Source organism: Nymphalis io, chromosome 7 (genome assembly GCF_905147045.1).
Source record: "Nymphalis io chromosome 7, ilAglIoxx1.1, whole genome shotgun sequence".
NCBI lineage: Eukaryota > Metazoa > Arthropoda > Insecta > Lepidoptera > Nymphalidae > Nymphalis > Nymphalis io.
Window position 1 is genome coordinate 4,857,991 of NC_065894.1, and position 23,266 is coordinate 4,881,256.

Sequence of the window (23,266 nt, forward strand, 5' to 3'; positions counted from 1 at the left end):
TTTAATAATGTTCTACATACCATATAAATATTTATAGCAATCTAAAAATTAAGCACGTAATGGCCTTACTTACCTATCATTACATCACCAGCAGTCAGCTGCTTATCTGTCATTTTCTGTCACTGACATTTAATCAATCATTGTTTATCATTCGTTCAGTTTAGTCGTCAGGCATTTTATATACGGGGAAAAATACGTAATATAATTAAAATATAATGAATAATAGCAACAAATTTAAAAGTACTGTCAACGTAAACTAAATATTTCTGACACTGACCTTCACAAACAGTATTCTACGAACATTACGATGTCATTTGCTTGCGGAATGTTTTGTAAATATATTGAGTGTTAATTTCTTTAAGAAAGCTCTTAACGAACTTACTCCTTATGTTTACGAAAATGTTGCAGATGAAATTTAGATTGTTCAGTCGTGGTTTTCGTTTTGCCACGGGCAGCGGAAAATTTTATAAAAAAATGGATTTTTCGGATCCGCCTGCTAAGGCATCATTATGCTGCGAGGAAACCGTTGAAGGTGCTCCGCCGACCTATGCTATGTACGAGGCTTTAAAAGACTCGTGCCAGAATAATGCTACCTACTTTCATCCAGATGATAGTGAAAATGGACAGCGGCTTTACCAAGGATTTATGACTCTAATTGATCATATAGATACTGTTTGGCCTCTCGTTGATCACGTTCGGAAGGTATGTAGAAACCTTGTGCATATTCAATTTTATATATGAACAATCTTACCATTGTCCTAAGTCAAAATAAAATATTTCTAATGCAATTATTTTGTTAGTGATTAAAGGTACTTATTGAACTTAAAAAAGTACTTATTAAAAAACATAATTTAAGTACTCATTTTAAACATAAACATATGTTGATATTTATCTGTTTAGGTAGGATACTTATCTGTGTAGGTCGTAAAAAAATAAGGTTAAGCGTAATATTTTTAATGTTTTCTAGTGTTTCCTCGAAAAACAGAATTTATCTTCAAAGATGATTGATACTTCCTCTGTAATATTAGCTATCCCCATAAATAACAGTTACAATTTTATTAAAAATTATAATACCAAATACTCAAACTAAAATATATAATATACATAGAAACTGAATGTGAATTCATATAATTAATTAACTAAATGATTAAAAAAATAATAATTAATTAAAAAATTCTAGGTATACTGATTATACTATTATTACAGATGACAGAAACTTATTCATACTTACTACATGTGAAATTGAGTTTGCTTCTTTGTAAAGCTTTCGTGTCTTATCTACTTACTCAATATATACTAACATACATAGCACCTAAAACTCACATGCGGCAGAAGCCACATAGTAAATAATATATAAGATTTATTATTCAAGATTACAATTTTTATTGGCAACTTGCACTATGTTACTTTTTTACCATTTGCTAGTAAAGTAAAATTGAATGATGTTACCAACCACTTTAATATGTAAATAGTTATTAACTGAATCTATGATTTAAAACAGATGATAGATAAGATAAAGACATATTTCATATATAAATAATCTATGCTTAGGAAGAGTCTGTAAAACTTGTCTATGATTCCCTATGTGGCTGACCTTATATTTTGAAAGCAGACCATTTGAAAAATATTATTTTCTTGAAAATCAACCCCATGTTTCTCAAATGCAAACGAGTCACAAACATGGAATTAAATTAAAAGAATGTTTATATATATATATATATATATCTTTCAAATAAACTCCTGTGCAGAAAACACAGAAATAAGGGTTTGGTTTAGAATCCAGTAGGAAGAGATTGGTCATGATGGTTTGGTCGTATTTGGTAGAGGTTTGCTTTCTAGCAATACCACACGCATTACAAAGCTATGCACCTTTCTTTTCTTTTCTTTAAATAAAAACTGTTTTTACCCATTGTAAACGTTAAAACGCCATTGTGAGAGTAGGACGAAATACCGTCTTCGGCACGGATCGGAGTGGCGGCGGGATCGTGTTGATGTAACGCATCCGCGGCCGCTCCCGTGCTTTGCTCCACTCGTGGCTCGGCGGAGCTCTCCTCAGGGAGCGAAGGTAATCTCGCCCCCCTGCACTCCTCGCTAGTGCGTACGGTAGGGCGAGGTCATCACGGCTGCCGTCCTCCTCAGGGCTGTCTGAAATAAGACACGCGAAGCCCCCACCTCACGTATCCACGGCCCCAGAGATACGCTCTATCTTTTAAGCCCCGAGCGTCGGGGCTGTGGGAGGACCGAGACGACGTCGACGTCGTCTCCTTCTAGACCATGACGGTCTCACAAAAGGAGGCTTCGGCCTTCTACGCCAATTCCCGGCATGGAGCATCGCTGACACGACTGCTCGCAGGGACAGGTCTTTTACGACTTCGTGGACCAGGACCTCCATGTGGGGCACGACTCCAGCGTATGCTGAGCGGTGTCCCGGTCCGCACCGCAGTGGTGGCACATCACCGACGATTTGCGTCCGATCTTACACAGGTATTCTCCAAAACAACCGTGGCCGGTCATTACCTGCGTAAGTCGGAAGGTGACTCGTCGCTTTCGTCTCATCCAGGCTTCGAAGGCTGGCAGGATTGCTTTAACGACGCGTTTGTGTGCGTACCGTTCTTCGCAAAGACGGTCGCCCCACGTCGTAAGAGCCCTCCTTTCAACAAAAAACCCATCTCACACCTTACATAAAATAGTTTAGCTCGAAATATTTTTGCCCTTTTTAAAAGCAATTTAAAAAACGCCCTTATAACAAAGCTTTTATAACAAAACTAAACAACTAAATTAACAAACACTGGGAACAAAAAAAGGTTACTTATGTTTACGTAACCTGCCCTGATTTGATTGTTCATCACAGTTCACAGATAAGTTTGACACGTGTTTAATGTTATTCTTTTACACATCATTAAGTTTTACGTATAAGATAGTTAATATTACTGCACAAGATAATATACTAATTATTACTATTTATTGCTTTTGAGATTTTACGACATTAGTCATGGATCAAGCTTTTGTAATAATTATATTATAATTAATATAATATTACGTTATATATTATAATTTATTGTACTATTAAACTGCCTCGTTTGACAATTAGCTAGCTTCCAAGGTTTCTTCCGATGTCCTGAGTTAACTGCAGGTCGGGCCAATGAACAGTAATTGTATTTTTCACATATCAAATTCTCAGCAGTGAAATATCCTCGTAGAACCCTGTCCCGGTCCTGCTTCTAACTCTCTTAACTGTCTGGTCGCGCTGGGTTGCCATCGGATTAAGATAGTGAGTGCACATATATTTGCGCACACATTTGTGCACTAGAATAGGTACTGCGCAATAAGGTACAGTTAGCTGGTCGTCATTGTGAATAGCAGCCGCTGACGAAAACGCCCAGGAGGCCAATAACATAAATTATGATGTTTAAATTTAAATACAATTAATTCGAAAACTTTATCTCGTATAAAGTATTGTGTCGAAAAGATTTATTGGGTCATGGAACACGTGGGTCACTATGAACTCCTTAAGCAAGAGTAGGTAAATCTCCAACTGTATTATTAATTAATTAAATCTGATTTTATGTAATTATAATTTTTACATAGTGTTGCTTACTTTTTATACCCCAAAAGTTGCTTATTTTCTTTGCATGAAAATATCGTTTTCACTTCACCATCGTCATTCATTCGCTTGCTATTATTCCATTTAAAGCAATGCAATCATATTCTTAGTTATTACCTTTTTGACCAAAAGACCAACTCCTACCTTACATGATTCTTCCATTATTTCTTCGGTCTTCCACAGTCATATTAAAACCAATCGTTCTGTCGCTTGAGTTAATTTCAAACTTCGATTCGTTTGTTACTTTTCCTTACATGGTCACACAATTTTACAAGCTACTCGGTCATACGCCCTTTCGAGGTCAAGAACATTATATATGCACATATATATATATCGGGTTTTAAGCGATTATTTGTCTGTATATGCACTGATTGCGAAGTGGGTAAATTGTTTTCTTTCGCTATCGATTCATCAGCAATTGATTGACTTCTTATATTATTTATTTCTTGAAATATTGTTAACTGATTCAATTCTTAAATTGTTAACTTAATCACATGGCACGATTCACAATTTTTCGATATTCTAAAAACGATTTTAAAAATATCGTCAACTTTTTATGAAGCTTATGAATAGTTACTTACGTAGAAATCTGATATGTTCAGTTTTTTTATAAGTAATAACATTGTAATAATCTTTTAGATAATAGAAACGGTGAATTATCAAATACTATTATAACATATTTGTCTTAAAATTGAATAGAATTCATGTTATATAATCTTGTTGTATATTAGTACTTTGATGTAGTGACGCGTTATTATAGTTATAAAAGGCTAAAACGGATCAGCGTATTTATTGATATGGTCCTTCAACATCTATAACTCTCAATAATAACTGTGATAACGATTCGTTTTCAGATGGTCTCAATATCGTTTATCTATTCTTACCTTATCTTCTAATTAATTCAATCTAAGCCGAGATGGCCTAGTGGTAAGAACGCGTGAATCTTAGCCGATAATCGTGGGTTCAAACCCGGGCAAGCACCACTGAATTTTCATGTGCTTAATTTGTGTTTATAATTCATCTCGTGCTTAACGGTGAAGGAAAACATCGTGAGGAAACCTGCATGTGTCTAATTTCATTGAAATTCTGCCACATGTGTATTCTACCAACCCGCATTGGAGCAGCGTGGTGGAATAAGCTCCAAACCTTCTCCTCAAAAGGAAGAGGAGGCCTTAGCCCTGCAGTGGGACATTAACAGGCTGTTACTGTTACTGTTTACTGTTACCTTATCTTCCTTGTATTAGTTTTACGATTGTAGAAAAACAAAAAACATAAATATTATATACCTATTGCTGGTTCATATGTAGCAATACCCACCTTTGGCTTAAAAGGCAATTAAAAAGTAAGCCTGATTAAATTGTCATGTTCCATACATAGCCAATGTTCTGCCATAATTCAGATAACCCTTGACGTTACCAATCAACAGGCTCACGTATTGTTAAGATAATAACGACTCAAACATTGTCTAGACAAACTTGTTCACATAACACGTGTTCGTAATCTATACCGAAAGGTATTACCGAAGCTTTCGATTGGTTAAAAATTCTTGTTTCAAATTTCGAATTTAGAGGCGAATATATATTTCATTCAAAATATCCTTATCATTATATTTGTTTATAGTTCGCATTAGAGAGTTTTGTTTCTTTGATTAATTTATATAAATAGTTATTTGATTATTCACATCGCATTATGATAAGTTTCAAGGCAAATAGGAAATATAATGTTAATAGGTTTTGTATTGTTCTAGAAATAGGTCATTTCGTTAACGTAATTAATGAGGTAGCTTAAGTAATCTTCAGTCACAAGTGAATATTCAATCGGTGATTGTATTTTTATATTGCAAACTATGTTTATTTCAATGATTATATCGAAGTAAACCTTGAGTAATACTTGCTTGTTCTGCACACTATTTTAGTCATTCATAAGACATTACAGTCACGGATATCGCAAGAAGACGATTCGTTATTATGGCATTATTATAATATACTAGAAGACTTAGCAGAACTTAGCATTACATGAAAACATTCGGAAAAAAGTACAAAATCCTCATGTTTAAAGGGTATAGATACCCTTCAAATATGACAGGAATTACAGGAGGGACTTTTGTGAATGTTTCCAAAACTATTATAGAATTTTTGTTTTAAATACTCTTGTATATTCAAGATAATTTTTTTTGTTTGTGAGAATTGCTAGTGCGCCTACTCTATTTCGTTAGCGTTAAAGCTATGAAGTTTTTAATTAAAACAGCACAGACTCGTGCCGAGCAGATGTCTTCGAGTGCGTCAATTTATAATCCTAACTCGTTTTATTTCATAAGATAGGTCTTTCGTCTATCAGTACAATGGGTTCGAGTGCGTTTTGTTAGCTATATGTATGCGCGTGTGTAGGTTGCATGAAGGACTTGAGTGAAAGAGGGAGAGGATGGATTGCCTAACATTAAGTAAAACAAACTTACGTGCGACTCTATTCAAGACATCTTGTGGTATATAAGACAAGATATAGCTTACGTATAACGTTTACAACAACATTTAATTTCTACATACAAGTGGTGTCTCATAAGAAATTTGTCTCATAAGACACGAGAAAATGTCTTATAATATGCACTGCAGGCACTTTCAGACGTCGAGACTTAGTTCTATTTAAGTAAAAAATACTTTACATATTTTTTCTTTCATTTTTTTTTAATTCCTAAGCATAATATAACTTGAGGAAATTAAACACAATTGGTATTCCGTCTATTTTAGTTTCAATGAAAACTAAATTATAATTTAAAGTATAAGATTTTATAATCATTTACAAGTACTTAATAGTTTAACTGCGAAATTTAAAAGTTTTATAGTATTCAATCCGATCCCTACCGATTATAAATTTAGAATATAAAAAAAAACACTTTATTTTACCCCATGTGATAAGTTAATTAAGTTGCAACTTGCTACTCAATGAAGGCCATGACATTCAGTGAGACCGGCCCAGAGTTCTTCTTGGCCTGAATGTCTGCTTGACTGTTTGTCACGCGTGTTTTACACGCGGAGTTTCCTAGTTTAGCGTTGGATACGAAGGGATTTTTTTTTGTTATAATTAGGTATAATTAATGTATTTAAATATTGTTTTAATTACAGGTAGCACCGTCATACGACTTTGATGCAAAGTCTCCGGGTAATGGATATCGGAGTTTCGTTTCGGTTGTTGATTCCTGTGTTTTGCACGGACTTAAACTGAGTCGACAAGTGTGTACTGGACGAGACGCGCTGCTCTTCCGTAAAGGTTACTTTGTAAAGTGAGTAATTTTTTTTCTTTAAGTTTTTCTTATAATATATTAAAACAAGAAGGTTTTTGCTTGTCAGCGTTTTACAGATACAAGTGAGAATAGGTGTGTTATATTCCAATAATCAACGTCGTTTGATATAATATTATCATTTTTAGTATAATTGCAAACATTGTACGTTACTGAAAATTTGGCGAGCGCTTTGAAAAAATGGCCGAATATTAAGTAGTATTTGATCTGATTTCTCACGACGTACCTCTCACATCGAGATGAATTATAAAAATAATTAACGTTTTCGCGAACTCGACTGTGTGACTTTCGGATAAAATTAAGATAAGCACTTATTCTACTAGTATATATTATTTTGTAAAAGTACTGTTTTTTAATATAAAATCGTTAGTGAATTCGGTAATCAACAACAGTGTTGTTGTATTTGGTAATCGGCCGGATACCATACAAACCATACAAAGTAGCCTGTAATAAATATTCCTTGCGACTCCAATTAATTTGTATATTCATATTAAAGGTCATTAAGACAATGTTCGTAACGTATAAAATGTCAATGCTTATAAGCTGTAAGGTATGATTATATATTAATTGAATTATTCGTCCGCTATTTACTTATATTTGTACGATGGGGTTACTGCTATATATATCCCAGTCACGGAGAACGGACGAATTGACATAATAATGTAATGAGATCAATAGAGTAATTATTGATTTTTTATTAACAACATTGGTTTTTAATACGAAATATATCATAAGGATCTAGATAAGTGTTTACGCCGAACTAATATCGGGGGATCAAACGGTAATTGAAACTAAAGAAGAGCTTTCCACTGTTCACGCTAAAATCTGTATGTCTAATCGTTTTAATAAAATCACTTTTATATTATATATATTCAGTAGCGAATTTTTTTTTTTTTATAGAATAGGAAGGTGGACGAGCATATGGGCCACCTGATGGTAAGTGGTCACCAAACGCCCTTAGACATTGGCATTGTAAGAAATGTTAACCATCGCTTATAGCCAATGCGCCACCAACCTTGGGAACTAAGATTTTATGTCCCTTGTGCCTGTAATTACACTGGCTCACTCACCCTTCAAACCGGAACACAACAATATCAAGTATTGCTGTTTTGCGGTAGAATATCTGATGAGTGGGTGGTACCTACCCAGACGAGCTTGCACAAAGCCCTACCACCAGTATGAATCTAGACAGCGCGATTCAGGAAACTGACAGATTTTATTACCGCCATCTATCGCTACCGAGTAGTAACACATGCCATTATACAAACAGTGATTGTATACTTTTATCTATTTCTAGTGGATATTCAATAACTGAATTATAGAATACCGACTTTTTTTTATTTAGATGTATATATATATATATATATATATATTAGTCTTGAGGAATTTTCTGTAATATATTTATGGTGTACAATAAAGTATATGTATATTATATAAATGTTACTTACAATATAAATCTTTGAAACACTCCATATATCTTACACATATCCGATAGCAGAATTGCTTTGTCAAAGCGAAATGAGGCGGGTTTTACGTCTCTTGGACGCTATTATAGTCGGCTGAAATGGGAACTATTTTTCAGGGAAAAGTATTGTACAACTGACGAAAAGCTGGTAAATAGTAGACCCATTTTGGTATATTATTTGACATTTAATTTGAAACTCTCAATAAGAAATATTATTTTGAATTATAATTAATAATTTGGATTTGACTGAGTCATTTTATTTATTATAAAATTTATAAAAATAAGGTATGTAATCATTTAAAATTTTAAGAATCCAAAGATATTAAAAAAAATATTCAAGAGCACAGTATATCATCGTTTATTTATTAAACTTCATTATTTCTTATATAGTATCCATTAAAATATTTATAGACTATTCCAGTCAAAGGACTAAAGATAAAAAAGGTCTTAGATTTGGATATTCCATGCGATTATCTAATAGCTCTTCTACAGTATGTTAGCAAGTTAATATGTCTACAGTCCGAATTAGAAAAATGTGTTAGCACAGTCGCTTTTGATACCATAATAATCCCATAATACGGAAATGTTTGATACTGTGCCAGATTTTTATTCAAATAACTGTATAGCTGTTATTCGCCAACAAATTATACTAATTGTGTAGAATTTAAAAAAAAACACGTATGATTAAACAATACGTAAGTAGGTCGCTTGTGATTCGTCCCAGACATTACAAATGTGAAATGACTGCAAATATAAATTTGTTTTATATTTTTTTTATTTAGTTATTGTAATATAAAGTACATTTATGTGTTGTTAAAACGTCGCATTATATATTTTTACAACTAGTGGGTAGTAATCCGCGGTCTCTTTCCTGGGCATTTTCTCTCTCTCACTCTTCAATCAAAAAATTATCTAACAGTTGCTGCACGATGCAATGACAAGTAAAAAAATGTTTGACGGTCATTCTCTAGAAATTAATGGTTAACAAAATAATTTATAATTAAAAAAAAAAACAATAAATAAATATGGAGAATAATAAATGAAAACATAGATTTTCGGTTTTAAATAATAATTATATCTTTCTTATTATTATAATAATATATACAAGGGTGCAGAGAGCGGTGGCGGAGCGTCATGCCGTTTTTCGTCACGGCATACGATTCGTTCTTATATTCTACATCTAGAAACACACATTCGCATTTATGTATTAATAATGATACCGAAATGTTATTTCAAATTTAGTTGTACAAATTTAACTGGCTTGCGATTAATTGGTCTACGAAATTACTCACGACGCGACGTATGGATATCGCTTGCAAATAATTTCCTTTCTTGCAACGTTGACTATTATGAATATCTGAAATCTGAGAGATAGATTACAAATATACTAGAATGTCAAGCTGTAATTTATCGCAACAAATATTAATATATTATAACAAGAGCTATATATATTATGAATTTACCTAATTAAGGAATAAATTCAAAGCGTTTTATTTATACAAGATTATGCAAATGGTAAAAAAGCGTGGAGTATTCGTTTTTTTATGTGCAGTTTGAATTCAATTGTATTGTTTATATAATGTAGTAGTTATCTGTCCTGGCTTCTCAAGAGTAAAACAAGGTCCTACATAATATATGGTTTAAAAATTTATTTCTCAAAAAAAGAATACAATTCACTTAATATAACGTGTATATTTTTAAATGTATAAAACGTATGACCTTACTTTAGTAATAAGTAACTGTACAACCATTTCTGTAACGCTGTTGATTACAAGTAAAAATAAATAAATTACTATTACGCGGCCTACACCTTTAACAATCATTTTCATATTTTAGCCGAGTAACACAAAGGACTTTGTTTTATATAATGTAGTAATTTTAATTAATAATTAACAGCCTTAAAAACGTTGCTTATCGAGTTATTGGTTAAAAATGCTGACTTATTTTAATAAAACCGCTTATAAGTAAAGGCCGTAATTAATTAATATCACTGTTATAAATAATAATTAATTAATAGTATATAATAACTTATAAGGTTACCTACACGGTATCCAGGTTATTTTAAAATAACGATTAAAAAGTGCTTGTAACACTTATATAGTACAAATAACTGCCTGTAAGTGTCCCACTGCTGGGCTAAGGCCTCCTCTCCCTTTTTTAGGAGAAGGTTTGGAGCTTATTCCACCACGCTGCTCCAATGCGGATCGGTAGAAGACACATGTGGCAGAATTTCGATGAAATTAGACACATGCAGGTGTCACGATGTTTTCCTTCACCGAAAATCACGAGATGAATTATAAACAGAAATTAAGCACATGAAAATTCAGAGGTGCTTGCCCGGGCTTGAACCCACGTTCATCGGTTACGATTCACGCGTTCTTACCACTGGGCCATCTCGACTTCTATATATAGTATAATAAAATATATTTTGATTTAAAGAAATTTTGACAACCGACTTATAGGATATACTATTTCGATGCGTGTATACTTGAAATGTTATAATTTTTATTGTCAACGTCGCATATCACTTTGTGATATTTCACGACCGATTTCTGTGGTGAGTTTTGAGTTTTTTGATATATGTTGAATTAATTTTTAATTTTAGGGAAGTGGAATCATGCGGACAACTTCTAGCGTCATTGGGAACGTGTTTACATCATCTCCAAACTTTGCTTTCGTGGGCTGCTCCGGGAGAGCTGTTTCCTATAGAGCCGCATTCACCAGAAGAATTGTTCTCGCAAGCGGACACAATAAATCAGTATTGCTTCTACGGAAGATGTCTAGGGTTTCAGGTTAGTTAGCAATGAGTGTAATATTATATCAAATATCTGTTTAAATCGCAACTTTGTCACATTAACATCTGATTAGATACACATATGGTATAATAAATATTGATTCAGATAATCTTTTAAATAATTCCTTAGACAGACGATAGTAGAATAATGTTTTGGATTTTGAAATAAGTATGTTTGTTATATATACATTGTATTATACTATAATAAAAAAAAATCAAAATTACTATCAGTTGATGTTCGTATAGGAAATACCTACAACGAAATAAATGTTATTATGAGTATATGTCTATTAAAATTCCTATCAGAATAATTACTGAGTAAAATGTGTTTGTAAGTTCTTTACTGGTAGAATCTATATTATGCATCTGTGGTAACTTAGCTTTTAATTTGCTATGCAAAAATAACGAATTAAAAATAAAAACTTGACTATGTACTTATAGTTTATTTCAATGTACTTCATTTCAGTACCCATTTATAAATAATCAAAGTTTTTTAAATAAATATATTAAGTAATTTCAAAAGTTTTTAAACTTCGTCAGCAAAACAATTCTATATCGTATACCCTGTATTGAAAATTACAGTTCCTGCCATCAATGCGTGGTATACTCAAAGGTATATCCATATGCATGGCAGGTTTCTCCGAAGCGTACTACAGCCACGGTAACCTTATCAGTTCCGTGTGGACGGGTGGACAGTATTTAATAGATCCGGAGATGCGAGCGAGACGCATCGTCAATATAAGTCAGTCCGCGAGTGTGGAATTCTGCAAGGCCTTTTGGTTTCTAGCCGAGAGCGGTGAGTGATCTTTTATTTTTCTTGATAGTTATTTAAAAAATGGAAGCTGAAAACCTATGTGGTCCTACTTATATGTATAATAGTATAATGTATAGCTTGTATCATGTAGACACCTTTTTAAAAGGTTAAAAATACTAACTGCCCCTTGTTTATACATTTGCTACCCTGACAGATTAAAATTTCCTAAAGTCAGAACTAAATTATGCAGTGCGAACTTTTATTTCATGGTCGTAAATTTTTTTAATAAGTTGACGAATGACATCAAAGAATACAAAAACTTAAATTGTTTTAAACTTAAACTAAAGCATTTTTTATTAACACATGTTACTATCATTTAAAATAATACTTTAAATAGGGTTTAATTCATAAACAATGAAATTTATTGTAAATGATTGAAATCTTAAAATATACTTATAAATTTAAATTTAAACTATTTTTATGACATTTTTATATATTGAAATAAAGTAGTCTAATATTGTGCGTAATTTTTTGTAGTATACCTAAATATGACACTTGCATACCATCTTATGGTTGTTGATGAGCCGGTTGGCGTAGTTGGATGCTTGCCTTTCACGCCGAAGGTTGTGGGTTCGATTCCCACCCAGGACAGATATTTGTGTTCATGAACATGTCTGTTTGTCCTGAGTCCGGGTGTAATTATACATATAAGAATATATTTACAAAAGAAAAATAGTATATGTAGTATATCAGTTGTCTGGTTTCCATAGTACAAGCTCTGTACAAGCTTAATTTGGGATCAGATGGCCGTGTGTGAAAAATGTCCCAAGATATTATTATTATCATTATTATTACCTTATGGTTGTTGTGCCGAGATTTTAACCATTGTAACATTAAAAAGATACCTATCACTTTGCAAATAAATAATTTGGATATAAGCTTCTCTGCTGCGATTCATACTTTGTATTTTTTTTTTGAGTCGTATGCTGTCTTCTGTGTGCGAACTTAACTACAAAAGATATATATATATATATATAATAAATTATATATATATTATTTTAGATGTCATGGTTTAGACAATAATAGATGTAAATTAAGAAACCCAATAACTTATGAACTTAGAACCTTATATCTAGCCACTAAACCAACGAGGCAGATATACATATATATATATGGCTATGTTATATATAACATAACTGTATTGATAAGCTAAAATTACGATAGATTCATTAGAGACAACAAATTCATTCATACGATTTATCTTGATTGTAAATAATAAATTCACTAAAGCATAAACATTTATACTTATGACGCACAATTAAATCGTAATATTAAGATAAAACGAAAATAGTTTTCTCTGCGTAGTCATTTACGATGCAGAACAAATATAAATAATCAAATTATGTCATCATCAATCATCAGCTGCTCAAGTTCATATTAAAGAATAATCATTTTTAATCTGTGTATTAAATCGAATAAAATTTAGTTTCTTAGTCGGTTGAGTGAAATGAATGTTTTAGAAATTATCATTTTACAAAAACGTTTTAGAAACCATTCGAGTGATATGTATATAAAATAAATATAAGCTCCAAAACTTCTCCTCAAAAGGGAAAGGTCTTAGCCCAGCAGTGGGACATTAACAAGCTGTTACTGTATATAAAATATGTATATTTTTCTAAATACATATATTTTAATGAACGATCATTTGACAAACACTCCATTCGCAAACTTTAAAGTTAAGTAAATTTCCGTAACAGCCTGTGAATGTCCCTCTGCTGGGCTAAGGCCTCCTCTCCCTTTTTTGAGAAGAAGGAGAAGGTTTGGAGTTTATTCCACCACGGGTTGGTGGAAATTATTTTATATAAAATATAATTGTTATTAAACAATAAACACGGTTGAGGTACAGTGCATAAATTTCATAAATGCATTTCAAAAACTTTTAATATGGAATGGGTGTATATATAGGAAATGATTATTAAACAATGATTTAAACATTAAATAGCTAATGATGTGATGAGTGTAGATGGTTTTGGTGTGAGAAAAATAAAATCTCAGCCATCGGCAATATTTAAGAGTTGATACAACGTCTCTTTTATAGTAAAAAACAACATAATTATCATCATAAACAATGTATGATACTTAAGTTATTTTATCAGTGCATCAAAATTAATTATTATTATTATATTCATGAAAAAAAATTGGGGTCCTGGTCTCCTCGGTAAGTCGTAAATACGTGTAAATACGTAGATACGTCATGAGATGAATTCGACTTTGACCAAATCATAAGTAAATTTAGTAAAGTAAAATAATTTTTTAAATAAAATATTATAATGTAAAGTAAACAGTATAATTAATAAATCAATTGCTTGTCAAATTATATTTTATGAATTCAATTTCTAGTCAGTTGTCAAAAAATAGTTGCAACGAAGAAGTGAACCAGATCTTCGAATAAATACTATAAACTTACTCCTTATAACTTTTTTATTTTAATAATTGTATTATAGTATAAGATACAATATATATTTAAACTGATTTTGTAACCCAGTTTTGGTAATCTAGTATTTTTTGTATATAAACTGTTGGATTATAAAATATAATTAAAAAATGAATAATTTTATAAATTATTTTTTATATAATAATAGATATAAATTTATTTTTAATTAAATTTAATTATATGTCGAGGCCTATAAAGCACCGGCATAGGGGCCCTGCCATCCGAGGGACCTCACTCGAACAAAAATAATATAATTTTACTCTTACTGCTTCGGAATGGAGAGGTGCATCAAATGTCAAAGTGCATAGAGGGCCCTTGGATCTCTATGGCCGGGCCTGCTTTTATTATAATTATTAAGTTTTATTACTTTTACCTCTTACAGAGATTATGAAGCGCGTTCCGAGTCTCATGTCATCAACGGTGGCCGTTAACAAGATAATAACGTTACCGCCGGAGCCTATAGTGATGACTACGAAAGAAGGGAAGGAAATGACAATACTACCACCCACCGTTCATATAGGATTACAAGGACTTAATGTTAGACTGATCAGTGTTAATAAGAGAATTGGTATGGTAAGTTTTATTTCATTTATTTATTGAAAATGCTAGAAATAGTTGCTGCCTGTTAATTACTACATTATTGATGGAAGACCACTTCTGTTAAGGCAGAGATTATGACGACAGTACCACCACGCTATGGTATAGCGTTCGGAGTCTATGAATATATATTCTGATGAACGGCATTCTTCGTGACGCTTTCACATTCAAAAATTTAAAGTCAAAAATATTTTTTCAATACTTCTATACTGATTGTCAAAAATTTACCACCGATTCGGAAACTGAGTAGGATGTTTTATGTCATATTTTACAATTATAGATATTATACTATAATAGAATAACATCGTTTTTTTAATCTGAAAATGCCTGCGGGCGATCCTTTCATTTCCAAGGTGTGCAATAATTTAAAAAATCACTGGTCACATACATAGCCGACCAGAAAATTAAATAAAAAAATATATATTAAAAACATGAAAAAATTAGTGGTGCATGCCCAGTTCCGACACCAAAATCTTACTAATACCCGCCTAGGCTCCAAATCTAAGCGGTGATTTGAATGAAAGATATGAACTCCTTATCTTTTGTTAGATCTACGTGGTGTATTTTTTTAAGTTCCTACTCTCATCCACTAAGATACATGAATGTACTCTGGTACACACCGTAACACGGACTTGACCAAATGAATATGATCTTACGTTCACGTAAGTAGAAGCCATTCAGATCAATATTGGCGCCTTTTATTTCAATAATCAGTTCAACCAATTGGATACTAAATCATTTTGTTGTGTTCTCTATTTTCACTCTATTTCCTCGCTTATTATGTATCAAGTTGGGCTTCCATTTGCTCAGATTTTTCAGCCTTTTTCACAATACTTTGCACTAAATTCGCTCTGCTCGCAGTGAAAGCCCTACTACTATTATTTTCTTACGTATCCACTTTCTTACCTATTCTAATTCGCTTTCGTTTTAACAAGTCCAGTAAATTGGATCGGCTACCAACAGCTTTTACACAACAATAAAATTTCAAGTAATATTATTTTGAAATTTTAGAATTCATTCGAATTTTTTAAACCCTTATTTGAATGGCACTTATCTTTTATGAAAAACACAAAAATTTAAATCGAAATTATAAATTATATTGCTACCTTTTTTATTCACAACATGATATTGCGTTTAGTTAAATTTATTAAAAAAGCAGGTAAAGTAAACTCATAATTTAAATACATATTAAGAACGCTTAAAAAACGGTCGTTTTTAAGATTTTCGTCACATATTCCGTTCGAATCGAAAGGGATTTGTACATAACAAGTCAATTTTCTTTATTACATTACAATTTTTTTTTTTGTTATAGATATTTCTATAATCTATACGATAAAATTTCAGGCGGGGGAAAGTTCCTCAACTCTTCCACCGGCGGAAGGTATAATATTCCATTGTCACGGAGGTGGCTTCGTGGCCCAGAGTTCCAAGTCCCACGAGACTTATCTCCGAGAATGGGCGGCCAAGCTGAACATACCCATACTGTCGGTCGACTATAGTCTCGCGCCGCAAGCACCATTTCCGAGAGCCTTGGAAGAAGTATTCTATGCTTATTGCTGGATGATAAATAATTTTAAAGAAATCGGAACAACGGGTGAGTATCTGTTACATTAATATCAATTTTGATAAAATAATAATAATAACAAATAAACTTCATTAAAAAACACATAAATAATATTTTTTATTTAATTATGATAATAATTTCTTATCTGTTGTTTATTTACAGGTAAACGAATAGTATTCGCCGGTGACTCGGCGGGTGCAAATCTAATCGCAGGCTGTACGCTCAAGATCCTGGAGGCTGGTCTCCGTCCACCCGAAGGTCTGTTCATGGCGTACGCTCCCTTGCTCGTGAGCTTCATCCCGAGCCCGGCCCGACTGCTGTGTCTAATGGATCCACTGCTGCCTTTCGGATTTATGATGAGGTGTCTTAAAGGTAAGATCGAAGATTACAATGGTCCCTTTTAATAGACATTATTTATTTATAATATCTCATAAAACGTATTCGCTATAATTTATTTATACCATTACTATTATATATTCAACAAGAACATGAAATTTACACTTGTAACGTGAATAGTCTAAATTTAAAGTCTTACATATGTATTAATATTATATACGCAAACCTTTTCCGATACGCGCTGCATACTCTGGTATAAGATTTATCGAACAATTTAGTAGTATTTTCAGTTGAAAATTACAAATAAACATCTTTTCATTTATTTGTATAGATTCTAGAAGTTGACAGTAAACTTGCTAATATCTTAATAAATCTTTCAAAGTCATTGCGACACACCTAACATAACAAATGATGATCTCCTAACCGATTTCGTTCAGCCAACTGCGCATGCGCTCAAGTGTGGGATGGCAATCTGAACCGCCTAAAGTTAGTGCTCTACCTAAACTCTAGCTAGAGCACCAACGGCTTTACATACTTTTTGACACATAAGAATGTTAACTATAGCAACATCGTTCTAATATGGAGAATATCTGGACAAAGAAACTCAATGACTTTTCTGACATTATGTTATTCCAAAAGCCAAAGTGAAGAAAATATCTCCTAGACTCTTGTGACACCATGAGTTGAGATGAATGAATGGATTCAAAAGGTGAATTTTAATTAACATTGAAATTAAAATAATAATTTAATTTCCAGCATACGCAAGTCCAAACGCAAGAGGCAAAGTGGATAAACGATCGAGCAAAGAAAACAGTACATCGAATGCCACAACGCCTGTTGAAGGAAACGGCTTTCTTAAAGTTAGTCCATCACAAGGTTAGTTCTAATTTATGGTATTATAAAAATGTACCAAAATAAGCGCCCTTTTTAACGAAAGCATTATTTTGGTGTTCAAGTATGTAATCTGAATATAGATCTAGTTTCTGTAATGAGAACAATTCATTCGCTCTGTATATCCAAAAAGAGAAATAATAGTAGGGAGACGGTATCTTTTCAAAACCTGTCATCTCTATAAAAAGGGTCTATCTATACTTTACTAGTAATTTGAAGAAGTTGGTATGTAACGTGTCGGTCGGCTGCACAGAAGGCGCCAGCGAGGGTCCGTCGTCGTTCGAGGAGGTGTCTCCGTCGGACCTGGCGGAGCTGCAGGCGCACAAGTCGGGCTCCGAGCGGCGCCAGTCGTCCGACACCACCATCAGCGCCGCCTCGCTGCAGAGCGAGCACACCGCCGCCGGTACGAGCCTCTCGTCGGCTCTCATACGTGTCTTAGAATCTAAGATGGCATGTCCCTTATCATCCTTCATAAAGGAAAACGCCAAAACAAATGCCTTCACTAAGATCTCGAGTATTTTATATAATATTTACGGATATATATATAATATTTATTTTTATGTTTAGTAAAATCATACAGTTTGGAAGCTTATTATGCAGAAAATCTCTTACGGTAAAATACTAAAGAAACTACAATTAATATTACCAAATAAAAAATTATGCATATCAATAAAAACGCGCTATCCATATCTTTAAACGAGGTTCTTTGTAGGCGTTATAGATATGTTTGTTGGTTGGAAAATATATCATTTAGTTTCAAGGCACTGAACAAAATAGAGGCAGGCACTAAAGAAAGTACACTGAACACAATAGATAAGTAATGTTAATGACGTCTATAGGCGTCAACTATACGCGAAAATGTTAATATTTTTTTATATATTTGCAGGTATAACACCAACGGAGGATAAGTCACAACAGTACGTATCAGATTTCCTAGAGCGGTACGTTTTCGACAGCGATACCGACTCGGAAGGGAGGAGGTTTCCAGTCGTTAAACCTAACAAGAACATACATTCTCAAAGGTACCCCATAGTCTTCCGTAGTTTTTGTTTACATTGGACTTTCATTCAACCTTAATATCTCTAACTTCGCTATATATAACCTGACATTTTTTGTGTTTTTTTTTTAATAGTTTTATGTTTTAATAGAATGTGTCGTTTGCTATTAATATTATTATTAAAAAAGGTCGGATAGTATTTCATCACTTATTGATTTCATTCTCGTGAAATTCATTCGAATGAATAAATTAATACCGTTTACGTTTTTACGATTTTTTTTTACTCAAACTTAATGTAATTTAGATAGAATTTAAGTAGCTAATTTAAGCAATAAATAATTCTAATTATTCTTCATAAAACATAAATCGAAAATCAGAAGAAAATGTCGTAAACCCGAATAATCCATGGACACACGGGTGTAGATTATCGATAATAACATGAAAATCTTGATAAAATAGAAAATCTTATTTTCATTAGAGAACCGGAATCGGAAAATTCAAGTACTTTGATAGGTGAACCGCCATTGTTACAAGATGGAGAGAACAAAGACAATAAAAAGAGGATAAAGACACGGTAAGTGGGTAGTATAAATAGTGAGAGTTGTGTGCAATTGCAATATAATCAATTAATTACTAAACAAGCTATTGGCATATGTTTTGTGTGTAGATGTATATAAGGGTGTGTGTGTTTGTTTGGTGTGTGCGTTTTTCTGCACGGTTTATGCTAGGTGTATAAATATATAGAATCGTAAAGAATAAGGTAAGCAGAAGACGAACGCATATTAAGTATTTTTTTCGAAGGATTTGCAGAGATTTGTTGTGAAAGTTTTGGGTTCTTACGAAAACAGGTACTAATGAGTTTAAGAATATGTTTGCGACTGTCCTGATCGGCCGTGAGGGAATATGTCTTTAGGAAAACTACATAATTTCGGAGATATTAAATTTATTTTTTCCTACTTTATAGCTCGGTGGATTTAACTCATTCATGTTAATAGTATGGGGGTATTTTCCACAGCATTAGAACATTTATGGTTTGTAGCTTTACGCAATAATTATGAAATACAAATTATTTTTTGGCTTAGTGGCTAGTTCACTTTATAGGTTATTTAATTACAGTACAGTAACAGCCTGTTAATGTCCCACTGCTGGGCTAAAGCCTCCTCTCCCTTTTGAGGAGAAGGTTTGGAGCTTATTCCACCACGCTGCTCCAATGCGGGTTGGTAGAATACACATGTGGCAGAATTTCAATGAAACTAAATACATGCAGGTTTCCTCACGATGTTTTCCTTCACCGTATTTGTTATTTAATTACATTTTATTATATACAACCATTTTATCGCATCGTACTTCCAAATTGACATATTGAAGAAATTCATCTCTAAAATGTATCTAGTTGTATATTCAGTAATAGAATATTAATTTTATTTTTGAGTAGTTGTCGAAGTGGCTATATGTGATGTATATAATTTAGTATCGTATATGTTGGCTTGATATATTTGTAAATTCTTGTCATAGTATAAGTGAAGCAGCTACCGGTCTTATGGGTGCGATGTCGTCTCGCCTGGCATATATCACGGGTTCGAATAATATAAGACCAACCCAGGAAGAGTAAGTACTTGATACATGTGATAATAATTTTTGCTATATCATTATCTCGAAAGCTTAGTTCGCTAGTGAAATCAAACAAATATATTTCGATATTTTATCGTTGGCTCAATTTTAATTTAATCTTATAGACTTTTAGATAAATTAATATAATAAGTACATAACTATATATTTCTATTTAATACAAATATGTAATAATGCAGATTTTTTATTGATAATTTTGCACCTTTTTTTGGCACACCTGATGACGATGGAATATATTAACGTAACCAATATATGAGTTAATTTTGTATCTTTGCCTACAGGCTAGCAGTTAGGTCTAACCTAGACGCATTGATAGCTCGCAGTCCGTCCGACGAGTTCATCTTCTCCGTGCCTCGTGACCCGTTGCTTTCACCATACTGGGCCGACGAAGAACTTCTCAAGAGGTTCCCACCTGTTAGGATATTGGTACGTTCCTTTTTATAAATAAAAAATATGGAAAGGTCAACTTACAATTTGTTTTCTGTTATTGTATAATTAAATTAAAAAAACAATATCTTGTCTCTGACATTGAGAAGGTAGACAGAGAAGAAAAAGGTAGAAGATTCGTGCGAATTACTCGAATGTTTAGCCAGTAAAAATATTTGGGACGTTGTACAAGAAATTCCGAGAAAAGTCAAGATTTCTCTTGCAACATTTTTGAAAAGCAATAAAAGAACATTAATCAATAAAATACGTTACAAAATTAGTGACTGATATTAATAATATCAATTCGTTCTTCTATTTTTGGTAAAGATTTATTTTTAAGCAACCAGTGACCATTTTGCACTGGAGAAAATTAGAATAAGGTCTAACTGTGGATAATTTTCAAGCTATTCCTAAATGATTCAATCATTAATTTTAAAGAACTTTTTTTATTTATATAATGGCCTTAACAGGAAATTATGAGCGCGTGAAAAGTATACTTCGTATCAAATGTTTGCTACAAAAATAGGTTTTTATTTCAGACAGTACACCTGGACCCTTGCCTGGACGACTGCGTGATGTTCGCTAAGAAACTGAAGGGTCTCGGCAACGAGGTCGGTCTTGATGTACTAGAGGGTTTACCGCACGGGTTCCTGAATTTCTCATTGGTGAGTCACGTAAGAGTATGCTATTAAGTTATTAAAGCTTTGGATATTACATAATGTATATTAAATAAACTATTTTATCTAATTTCTTACAAGTTGAAGAGTTAAAGGTACTCTCTAGAAAAATGGTATTGGTTGAAAATACATACAAAATAACGGGTCATTAAAAATTCCATCACATCTGAGCAACATATAGGGATATTCCTTAAAACGCTATTGCACCGTGAAAAATATTTGTATTTATATGTTAAATAACATTACACAAACACAATTATTTTTTGTATTAGGAAAGCCTTAGTAAATGATTAGTCATTGACAATATATATATTTTTTTGCTTTTCAGATGGCCAAAGAAGCACACGAAGGCTCAAACCTCTGTGTCGAACGTATAAAACAATTGCTCGACTTAGAAAATCACGTGAATACGCCTGACAACGCGGAGTTATGAATGTGTGGCCTCTGTGGTGTTCATAGAACATAGGCTTTAAAGTGTGCCTGTGCCTAAATAAAGGCAGCGAGGCTGAGAGCCTTAAAGCAATTTTAAAAAAATAGCGAATGTTCTACGCTCGTTTAATTTTGTTAAAACATTTCAATCGAACTGTTTTTAACAGATATGAACTTTGTTGTGATTTATTTTTAGAGATCGCGCTGCGTGTAGATTTTACTTAATAGATGTTTAAAAATAAAAGTTGTGTGTTTTCATATTTCTAAAAAAAGATTATATCTTTTTTTGTTGATTTTGAATGAAATAATAATAAGTCTTATTTTAAATATATGGCACTAATTATATTTTATTTAAACAAATTTAAATTTATCAAAATGTTTTTATTAAGGCTGTATGGAACAGTTCCTTTGTAATTTACGCGTTAAAAAATACATATTTTTAAATCACCAAAATAACCTGTTTAAAGTATATAAATATTATAGCCGCTATAGATATATTATTAAAAATATATATAATATTTAATTATGTCATATAATATCATTGTGGAAAGTTACACGAATTTAAATTTACGGTACTAACTTCATGGTGGACCAGTTAATATGGAAGTGGACGCTGGATAGATTAAAAATACACATTAGAAATTGGATACCTATTTATGCAATTAGAAGTGATGTATTTGAAAGAGATTTAAGTGAGTTGAATTTGAGTGTAAATTTATAATGATGTTACGATATACGGAACCGTACGAAGTTGGACTCTGCCAAGTCAAGTTGCGCGTAATTTTTTTTTTAATATGCTTGACATTGACATGACTTAAAATGTAGCATGATTATTTTTAATCTGTAGCATTTAATTTGCCATTGATTTGAATCTGCACAAAGAATAAATAAATTAAACGTAGAAGTAACTACATACAACACCTGTTAGTGTATATAAAACTGTCTTTGTCTGTTGGTCTATTAGCCAATAGCCGCAGATCTTAAGGTCCTGGGTTCAAAACCCGTGTTTTGTTTTTGTTTTTTGTCAATGAATTCTAAGGATAACAAGATTTAAGTATAATATTAGACATGGCTGGCGGCTACTTTATAAATTATCTATTTTTCTTTATTACTAATGTATGTAACTTTAAGATAAAGACATCTGTAGAGGTAAAAAAAAAACTATATAAAATTGTGTTTTTCTTACCAGTTTTGGTTTGTTTTATCTTTTGTGCGAATTCTATTGAATTAAACTATATAATATTTTATCTTCACTAAAACAGCAGGCTTTTAGATTACACACACAGGACTATAATATTAGAAATTAACAAAAAA

The 23,266-nt window shown here is 32.5% G+C and overlaps 1 protein-coding gene across 4 annotated transcripts; it reads left to right on the forward strand.

Annotated features, from left to right (window-relative positions):
- The first annotated feature begins 159 nt into the window (after window positions 1–159).
- On the forward strand, window positions 160–23,046 carry LOC126769387 (hormone-sensitive lipase). Of its 4 annotated transcripts, none has more exons than XM_050488133.1 (16): window positions 160–332; window positions 409–702; window positions 6,724–6,881; window positions 10,970–11,156; window positions 11,741–11,954; window positions 14,789–14,979; window positions 16,348–16,597; window positions 16,730–16,939; window positions 17,660–17,779; window positions 18,048–18,197; window positions 18,681–18,816; window positions 19,270–19,365; window positions 20,307–20,399; window positions 20,702–20,846; window positions 21,386–21,511; window positions 21,852–23,046. In XM_050488133.1, exons 2-16 carry the CDS (start codon window positions 409–411, stop codon window positions 21,954–21,956), a joined length of 2,475 nt encoding a protein of 824 aa, XP_050344090.1. In that variant the 5' UTR covers window positions 160–332; the 3' UTR covers window positions 21,957–23,046. The 4 variants fall into 4 exon arrangements, with proteins under 4 accessions (XP_050344090.1, XP_050344093.1, XP_050344091.1 ...); XM_050488136.1 differs by having other exon boundaries at window positions 18,681–18,711; XM_050488134.1 differs by having other exon boundaries at window positions 18,051–18,197.
- The last annotated feature ends 220 nt before the right edge of the window (window positions 23,047–23,266 follow it).

Coding starts and splice junctions, on each gene's coding strand:
- LOC126769387 (XM_050488133.1), top strand. CDS start 409: ATGAAATTTAGATTGTTCAGTCGTGGTTTTCGTTTTGCCACGGGCAGC. Junction 14,980..16,347: donor TTAATAAGAGAATTGGTATG/GTAAGTTTTATT, acceptor ATAAAATTTCAG/GCGGGGGAAAGTTCCTCAAC. Junction 16,940..17,659: donor TATGATGAGGTGTCTTAAAG/GTAAGATCGAAG, acceptor TTTAATTTCCAG/CATACGCAAGTCCAAACGCA.